The 9,633-nt window shown below is 44.9% G+C and overlaps 1 protein-coding gene across 1 annotated transcript in view; it reads left to right on the top strand.

The window, feature by feature from the left end:
* Positions 1 to 647: 647 nt before the first annotated feature.
* LOC102969816 (RING1 and YY1 binding protein) overlaps positions 648 to 9,633 on the top strand; it is a 79,617-nt gene continuing 70,631 nt past the window's right edge. Inside the window, exons 1-2 of the mRNA XM_042979421.1 lie at positions 648 to 769; positions 1,527 to 1,652. Of these exons, the coding sequence (XP_042835355.1) occupies positions 738 to 769; positions 1,527 to 1,652 (158 nt within the window). The 5' untranslated portion in view covers positions 648 to 737. The remainder of the gene's footprint in view (positions 770 to 1,526; positions 1,653 to 9,633) is intronic.

Genomic DNA, 9,633 nt, shown 5'->3' with positions numbered 1-9,633 from the left:
TATCCGCAGGAAGCCAAGACTTTAAGAGAGGCAGATACAAAGCTCCGCGTGGCAGAGGAGCAGAGGGGCGCGGGGAAGCCCGGGCCAAAAGAAAGAGGCCCTGCCGACTCCCGGGCACTACAAGCCTCGAGGCGTTGCAAGCGGCGCGGCAGTTGCCAGCCCCAGTGGCGCGCGCAAACTGCGCGGAACTACTTCCCCCGGGGCGGCTTCGGGGCCGGGGTCCACGCGACAGCCCGATAAAGCGGGAGCGAGGCATCCGGAGCCCACCGCCGCTTCCCGGGCGCGGCCACGTGCGCCCCTCTAGGCTTGCACGCTCCGCCGCGCCGGGCCGCCGGGCCACCGGCAGGCACGCGCGCCCCCAGCGCGCACACACTCCCGGGCACGCACACCGACGGCCCAGCCCACGTCCGCCACGCCCCGCCCTCCCCCGCGCCCCGCCCCCGCCCTCGCGGCGCAGGCTGCCGTCCTCCCATTGGCCACACGGCGCGTGACGCGCGGCGCCCGGCCCCGCCCCTCGTCAGTCACTCGGCGGAGGCGGCGCTGGCGGGGACTAGTCTCGTCCGGAGACTGGCAGCGGCGGCGGCGGCGGCGGCCGGAGCTCGAGCCCCAGCGGCTGAGGGCGGGCGGGCGGGCGCGGGGGAGGGAGGGGGGCCGGTCCGCGACGACTCCCCGGACGGCGTTTCTCCTCCGAGCGGCGCCGATTTCGGCTTTGGGGGGGGCGGGGGTACAGCCCATCCATGACCATGGGCGACAAGAAGAGCCCGACCAGGTACCTGCTCCGAGCTGAGGGGGCGGAAGGGGAGGGAGGGTTGGGGGCGGGCGGGGGCCGGCGACGACTAGGCCCCGGAGCCACCCGGGGCGGGGGGGAGGCGCTGCTAAGATGGAGATCCGGGGGCGGGGGGAGGCGGCGGCGGCGGGCGGTGGCGGCGGCGGCGGCGGGAGGCGGTGTCGCTCCCGCTCGGGGCCGGCGGCCGTGCGCGCCGCAGCCATGGCGGCTCCTCCTCAGCCGCCCTCCGCCGCCGCCGCCGCCACTCCTCCCAGACAAAGGGAGATTTAACCAGGTGGGGAGGGAGGGAGGGAGGGCGCGAGCATGGGAGGGGAGAGGGAAGGAGCCGGCCCACTCCCCGCCGCCGCCGGCCTCGGGCTGCCCCTGCGCGCCCCCTCCAGATCCGGCCCGCGGCTCCCCTGCCGGCCCCCCCAGCCCCACGCTCAAGTCCACAAGTCCGCCCGCTTCCTGCGCCCGCCGCGGCCCTTCCCGGGGCGCCGCCGCCGCCGCCTGCTGTGCGAGGCAGTACGGCCCGCGCCCGGGGGTTGCGGGGTGCCGGTAGGGGCGCCCCGTGCCCTCCCCCGGTCCCTCTTTCAGTCCCCGAAAAGGGTGGGTGGGTGGTCGCCTGAGCGAAGTTTCCAGCACTGGATTCCTGCGAAATTGCGACGGCTCACCAGCGCCTGTGTTTTGCTGTTTCTCCCCCTTTTTCCTGCTCCCTGTCTCTTCCCTCCCCTTTCCCCCACTCCTCACTCCTCCGAAGGCCAAAAAGACAAGCGAAACCTGCCGCAGACGAAGGCTTTTGGGATTGTAGCGTCTGCACCTTCAGAAACAGCGCTGAAGCCTTTAAATGCAGCATCTGCGATGTGAGGAAAGGCACCTCCACCAGGTACTTGAGGATCTGTGTGAGCTTTTGTTGAAGGACTTTTTTTTTTTTTTTTCTTAAGGTGGGAGATAGGGTAGAGAGCTGTACTTGCTGCCCTCTTTCCAACTTGTTGATTACGGCTTTTTTGCATTTGGGGGGTGGGTAATGTGTGGTTTTGGTTGTGTGTATTTCGTGTTGGGTGCAAAGCTTCCTATTCACTGAATGATTTATGGGAGGGAATTTTTCCAGGTTTTCGTCTTATTTCAAACAGACTGGATTTATTTGACACTTGTATCCATTGGCTTATTGGTATTGGCTCAAAAAGAGAGGAAGCAGTGCTTTTGCTATGCATTGTAGGACTTTAGACCTTTTATTTTTGCCATGTGTAGAATGTTTTTAATTTGCCTGTCCTGAATTTTTTTTTTTTCCTTTTCCAGAGATTTAACGGTGAATGTACAGTTAGGCTGGTTATTGTGCTTTTCCTGTCTTGAGCTGCAAACATCTGTTATTTTCTTGCCCTGTGAAAAGAAATGTTGGGGTTTGATAAAGTAGTATTTGGAAAGCTGAGCTGTCAATTTGTGTGTTTTCTGATTAGCTTATGCAGAGTGGTGATGGAGGACGATTTTGCAAAATGGTGAAAGGAATATATTGAAGTTTGCATGTAAAGCTTTATTATAATGAAAAGAATGTTGAAAGAATTCCTTTTCGTTTTTTGTGAAGGTAGTAAATCGCATCTGGTATCAAAATGAGTGGAAATATTTCACTTTTAACGTTCAGATATATTTGGATAAAATGTCAAAGTTGATTTTGTAGTTTTCTGGTCATTTTTTAAATTGTATCTGGAATTTGGTTCAGGGGATGTTAGAGTTTGAAGTTAAACTGTTCTTGATGTCGTTTAATGGGAGGGCATTGGGGGATGTGTGTGTGAAGGCCAGAGAGGAGTTGAGTTCCTAGTGAATCCTTGAAGACTTAAGTCGATTGCCAGAAGTCTCATTTCATCAGGTACTTATTTTTGAGTTGGTAGTGTTCCAATATGACTGTGTGGTAGTACTGCATAGTTCTAACTGGATAAGGTCCTTGGACTGAATGAATGTGTCCCGTTAGGGTTTTCTTGCTTTATTTATACTTGGGAATTACCTAGGATATCGGGTAATCTGAAGAATATAATTCTGGGATGAATTGGTGCAATTACTGGGAGAGCAGTTCTGTGACTTCCACTAACTCTTGAAGTAATGAGTGCTTTGAATAAAAGTATTCAAGTACTAGAAATATTTTTTCAGAAGTTTTTACAGCAAATTCATGTCAAGTTTTGTAGAACAAGAACTAAATACCATAGAACAGATTTAGTTAAAATAAAAAGCACTTATTGGGAGCTTAATAGATTTTGCTTTGTTCTACGAAACAGGGAATTCCATCAAATGGGATGAAAGTTTAGAAATGTATTTGTTATTTAAAGCAATAGTGATTGTATTTTATTTATGAGTAATGTTTTTTTACACGTAGAATCCCTCAGAGGCCAAACCTCTTTATTGTGGTTTTGCTTTGAGTGTTACCGTAGATGATGTTCAAGTGACTAGGAAACTCCTAAGAACTTGAGAACTTTACTGGTGAAGAGCAAAAACCAAATTCAAGTTTACATCTGATGTATTGCTGGGAATAATTATCTTATAATGAAATGCGTTTCAGTTTCTTGGTGTATTAAAAAAAATCTGACTTATCAAACTTTCTGAAAGCCTGTGGGAGGTTTGATTTTAAAAGTAATAGAAATGTTTAGTTTTTTCAGGGTTACAGATGATAACAGTGAGATTCAGTTTTTTTAAAGAAATACTTTAAGTAATTAAAGATGAAATATTTTAGGAATAGGACAGTCTCTTCTAACCTTTACGGGTTTTTGTGTGATTTTTTTGAGGTCTCTTGTTGAGTAGGATTTGAACACAGCTTTCCGAGATGTGAGGACTTAAACTCCTAACAAGTCACTTATGATACCCTTACATAGCCAAAGTGTGTTTTCTTGGTTACTGTCAATATTTTGGTGTTTTAGATCTATTCTTGAAGTCGTCATTAATTGGAAGGTGAATGACATTTTGGCTTTCTCATGCTGTGAATGGATTTCATGTAGACTGGTGAATTTCAGAACTCTTCATCCAGGTTTTTCCAGTCTAGTAGCTGTTGGTTAATTTCTCAGTGATAGTACTCCTTATTGCTGTGTGATTTTTCCTGTGCCTTTTTCTTGAAATTTTCTTGGTACCTCAAAGGTTTAATACTTTTTGCCTTGCATTCTTTTAATCACACCTGGTATTGATGACAGTAGAAAATTGTTGGGTTTTGGATGCTGAGTAATAGGCAGAAATTGATTTTAGAATAACTTAAATAATCAAAAAGGGCTTTGTAAACCTGTTGACTGGTATAGAAATTAGGTTTTACTGCTCTGGGCTGGTGTTTCTTACTCGTATTGTAGTAACAGCCTATCTGGTGGCCTAGCCACTGGCCATTTTGGAGTTCATCATTTTTGTCGCTGTCACCATCATCTAGTCAACCATTGAAGTCAGATTTTGATTAGTAGTAGGTCCAATAGGACACAGAAGTGCATTTACCCTTCGAGATAGAATTGGTGTTACTCAATTTGATGAGGAAAATATTGACTCTCATCCAAAGAACATTTATTAAATTCCTAGGAGGTGAAAAATACTGGTCAAGACATTGGTAGGGAGCATGGGTTGGTTAGGCATGCACAGGGATGATGAGAATCCAGGTTATAAAGACTCTAAGAGTGGTGTAAATAATACTATGGGAGATTGGAGCAATCTGACTTGGGGAATCAATTAGAAGGATTCCTCCTCCCCATTTCTTTGGGCAAGGAGAATTGATTTCTACAAAATCACCTGCCACCTGTTCATTGTTATTGCCATGTGTACTAGATATCTTGAATTCTGCAGGTAGATTCATGAGAGTAATTCATAAGGTCTTCTTCCTATTGGAGCAGCATAGAGCAGAATGAAAGGAGGACCAGATTGCTCCTAAGGAACGTGTTAAGGGAAGGAGGAGATGCTTACTAGGCTGCTTGGAAGTTCAGCGGGCAGTAGAGATCTATATTTTGGATATCTCAGTTATATGGAGGGTCTCCGTATACGCTCCTTTTTCTAACTATATCGTCACACTCTGTTTTCATTTTTTATAGCTTTACTGGGTATGATTTGCATACTATGCAATTCACTAATTGTAAGTGTATGATTCATTGAACTTTAGTTATTTTAAAGACTTCTGCCACCATCACCACAAACTAGATTTTAGATTTTCGCATCACCACAAACTAGTTTTAGATTTTCATCACATCACATGGTTTTCCTCTGCCTGTTCTGTGATATGTCATAAGAGCACTGGAAGGTTGCCTCCTCACCATGCTGAGCTCTCTAAGGGCTTAGGCCTTTCAACATAGGAAATAAAAGAGTGTGTCTGTAAGGTGGCCGTGGGTGGGGAGGAAACACTATCCCTGTCGTAGGTGGTAAATAGGAGATAAAGTAGGATTTCCCAACCTACTTTGCCAGTCTCATGAAAGTTGATACCACCAGCTTTTAGAAGGAAAAAACCCTGCAAATTAACACATTTACCTGATTATTCTCTTAAGTGGAATTTCTTGAGTGTTGAGCAGAGTAACTTCCTAGACTTGGTGATAAATGAAATGTGTTTTGCTTCGGTCTACTGTTGCTGGAAATGCAGCGATGTCTTGGTTGGAAAATACAGATCGCCGAGACACCGCTGCAACTCTCGCTGATCAGTGGTTTTTCTTTTGATCATAGTGCTGCATTTTGACCAGCTACTGCTTAAGTCACGCTCGAAAACTGGTAAACTTTTGCTTTGGGTAATTAGCAGAGATTTAGAACTTTGCTAGTCTTCAGTGCCAGATTGTATCATGATGTTGTGTTCAAATCCTGTTTATTTAAATACCATCCCTCTGAAAAGTGTACTCTTTTTAGAGCTTTTATAGGCAAGTAGAAGTGAGGAATTTACTTTAGATGTGTAATAAGATTATATCACTTAAAAAAAAAGTCGGTACTCAGGATATTGAATTAGAGGTTGGTACTCAGCTGTGTTATTTGTAAAATGTTCTCCTTGTATAGGAGCTCCCTCATTCTTTGCAGTTATAAATGTGGACATTTTCTCTCCTTAACTTCAGATAGCCTAACAACTCAACATCCCTTGAATAGTTGTGAAGTACTTCACTATTGTGAAGTTTTAGAGGAAAACACACATAATTAGCGATAAGTGAAAGTTCTGATCTTCAAAACTACATCACCCTGAGGTAATGTTCAGATAGGAAAGCTCCCAGAAAGCAGGGGTGGGGTGTATCTAACTCTTCCCTATGCTTTCACCCACCACAGTGGTTTTGCTCCTTAGGTCACATTGGTTTTGCCGTAGTATTTGTCTTTCATAAAATTTCTCCATAAAATATATGGAAAAATTACCTGTCTTCCAAACCATCAAACCTTAGGAAACCTTTCAGCCTCAAAGCTGGTGGAGTTTTAATGATCACTCTTACCCAGAAACAGTGATAATTTATTTTGTTATTTGCTATTACGTTGGACTTACTGATTTATTGGTATCGACTTGATCTTATGTCTACTTGGTGACCTTAAAGTAAATTACCTGGGTAGTTGTGGTTATTTGACAAGTTTTTATTGAGCACACAGCCACATGGGCTCTGGGTGTACAGTGGTGGAAAGACAGACAAGGTCCTTGTTTTCGTGGAGTTTAAGATACTATGGAGAGGAAGAGAAAATAAGTAAACCGGAAAATAAAATACAATTTCGACCCGTGGCAAGTGTTTGGGAGAAATTAGATCAGGGTATGGAACTATAGAGTGATGAGAGCTGGGGCAGGTGACTACTTTCTAGACCACGTAGAGATAACACATTGGTCTTTTTAGGCAGCATGCATGCTGCTTTCTTTTGGAGTAAGGAGATAGTTATTTCTGTAGTCTGTGCCATTTAGCTCATTGGGTTGGGGACAGTTTAGAGTTGGAACCTTTGTGCACAGGCTACTCAACTTTTCCTTAGTTGCATGTCACGTATTGAAGCCAGGCCAGCAAACTTGTTAGTATATCCTGTTAGTTACTGGGATAGGAGGTTTGAATGGATTCAGTTATGTATTATTCATGTGGCATACATTTGTCCTGTGCTTCTGTAAATACCGAAGAAATTCCAAGACTAATAAAAACTATTTTGGTAAACTACAGCTACTTGAGGAAGTTGCTGGCACTAATTCAGTTCATTAGTACTTTAGGTAATAGTGGATCTCTAAATGTCTCCTTTACGGCTTGAACTAAAACATTCTAGTCTTTCTGGCTCTCATTTTCTCTTTGGCTCCATCACTAGGGCTTTTTTCCTTTGTGACCTCTTTATCCTCCCCATCATGAGTGTTGCTCTTTTTTTTTTTTACCTGTTAAAAAATGAAATCTTAAAAATAAATTAAGTAGTCACACCCATCTTGGGGCTCAAACTCACAACCCCAAGATCAAGTTGCATGCCCCACTGACTGAGTCAGCTGGGAGCCATTTACCTGTTTATTTTTAAGTAAGCTTTTTGAACGATAGTATATATAGAGAGAAGTGCACAAATCATAATAATAAGACTTGACGAGCTTTCCCAAGGTGAACACATCCGTGTAACTTGCACCCAGAAACAGAAGATTGCCAGGACCCCAGAGCCCATCTTACACTCTTGACAGTCACTTTAGCCACTGTCCTGATTTGTAATGCTGCAGAGGAGTTCTGCATGTCTCTGATCTTTATGAGTGGAGTCCTATGGTTGTGTGCACTTCTGCACTACCAGCACAGAGCCGGATGCGGGGCTCGAACCCATGAAACCATGAGATCATGGCCTGAGCCGAAACGAAGAGTCAGATGCTAAACTGACTGAGCCACCCAGGTGCCCTTGGGTCTGGGTTTTTGAGATTCATCCATATTATTGTGTGGTTCTTGTTTATTTTATCAGTGCTGTTTTATCCTAAGAGTATATTGGAACTCAGGGTTTTTTTTATTAATTTTATTTTTGAGAGAGAAAGAGTGTGAGTGGGGGAGGTGTGGAAAGAGAGGGACACACAGAATCCAAGGCAGTCTCCAGGCTGGAACTCAGAGCCGGTGAGATCATGGCCTGAGCTGAAGTCGGACGCTTAATCTACTGAGCCGCCCAGGCGCCCCTGGAACTCCGCTTTTTACATGTAGACCCTTAGAGACGTTCTGGCGATAGGGTCTCTTCTTGATTTCTATTACCTACATACTTGAACCCAGCTGTCTTCTTTCAGCTGGTGTAAATTGACACATTAGGTGAGAGGATAAAACCTGGTGTGTGGTACTTCCTGCAGATCGTAAAGGGAGTAAACTGCCTCACATCCAGTTGTGTTCATAAGTCATTTATAATATTTCAAGTCATTGATTAAGTAAACAGAAAATTCGTCCTTTGAGGGACCCCCAACAACCATGTTGAAAAGGTTAGGTAACATCTTCAGTGGTGTAAAGCACCCAGTGACGGTATGCGTGGAATGAATGAGTCCGTGGCAGAGGTAATCTGTGTGGGTACATTGGGGAAGGCTTCACTGAATCTGGGATTTGAATGAGGACTGTATGATTCTGTGATTGATGCAGAGTTTGTTGTACAGGCTTAAAGAAGTTCTTTGTTCCCTCTACCTCCTTTTAAGCTTTTCTCTCACTCGAGATGTCATCCATACCTTTCAACTTCTCCCGGCTGGCTGGTAATTCGCAGATACTATGTAGTAACCATACATATCCCTGCTCTCATGCGTGCATACCCATGACGATCAAATCCAAGTTGTTTTGAGGCCGTTCCACCTGGTCAACTTCAATTCTCTCCTAGTATTTATTGCCTTTAAGATAAGTCTAAATGCTGATCATCACGAGGGGCTTCTGGGTTAATCTTTTCATGTTCCTTTAGGATTTCTGGAAGCCGACTGCCTGCTACCTCACACCCATCTGCCCTCCACATACAGCATGTGTGTGTTTCATGCCAAACTGCTTATTTTCTATGCACGGACGGTGATCTCTCATTTCCATACCTTCACACATTCCTTTCCTCTGGATTTTCTTCTGAAATGCTTTTCCTTCCTTCTGTGTCCTGCCTGTCTTCTGTCTGTCCTTCTAGACGTCTCAGGAAACTTTTCCATCACTCTCCGGTCAGGTACCCCTCATTGTAACGCTTGAAGTGTTTTTATTTGATTGCCTCACCCTTCAAATCATGTATACTTCATTGTAACACTTGAACAGAATTTTTATTTGATCACCTCTGTTAGGTTTTCACCTTTTTTGAGGGCAGGATCATTTCTTTTCACAGCTTTATTTTCTTTGAAAATCTAGTCCAGTGCCTGGCAGTTGCCAGGGGTTCAGTAAGTGTATATAGAATAAATGAAGTCTAGGAGTTTCAAGAGGAGTTCCCTTTAAAACTGTCCCAGCTAAGGGTTCTGAGTAATAGATATGCTTTCACATTAGTCTTGCATCTTGTGTGGGTAATTCATTGATTTAGCGGAAAGTTTTCTTGATAAAGTGTGTCCTTAAAAGTAGTATTCCTGTTTTTCTGGGTTTGTTTTTCTAAACGTGTACTAGAAATTAAACACAGAACTTCAGCCTTGGAGGCTGTAGGCAGTTCATTTAAAGTACTTCCTGGAGTGGTTTGGAGCTTCAGAGCATTAGCACATTTACCTAAAAAATAACCGTGGCGATTCTTAATCTTCTTTTTGGTTGCCCATTTGGTTACTTAAGCAGCCCAGAGTCATGAAAGTCTGACACTGGGGCCGAGGATCAGTCATGTTGTGCAAAACCAATTTTAAGGAACTAGATGGGTGTGCGTGAGAGCTGGCACCTAAAGGCAGTCTAAAAATAGACTCAAAACATGTTGGGTGTTGTTGATGTTACACTGTCCCTTGTATACCTATAAGTTGGTAGTTGTACCTTCTACATAGTGTGTATTACTGTTCTGTTGAGTAATTTGGGTTAATT

This window comes from Panthera tigris, chromosome A2 (assembly GCF_018350195.1).
Source record: "Panthera tigris isolate Pti1 chromosome A2, P.tigris_Pti1_mat1.1, whole genome shotgun sequence".
NCBI lineage: Eukaryota > Metazoa > Chordata > Mammalia > Carnivora > Felidae > Panthera > Panthera tigris.
Note: the sequence above shows the minus strand (reverse complement) of the source record. Positions and strands in the feature narration are given on the sequence as shown.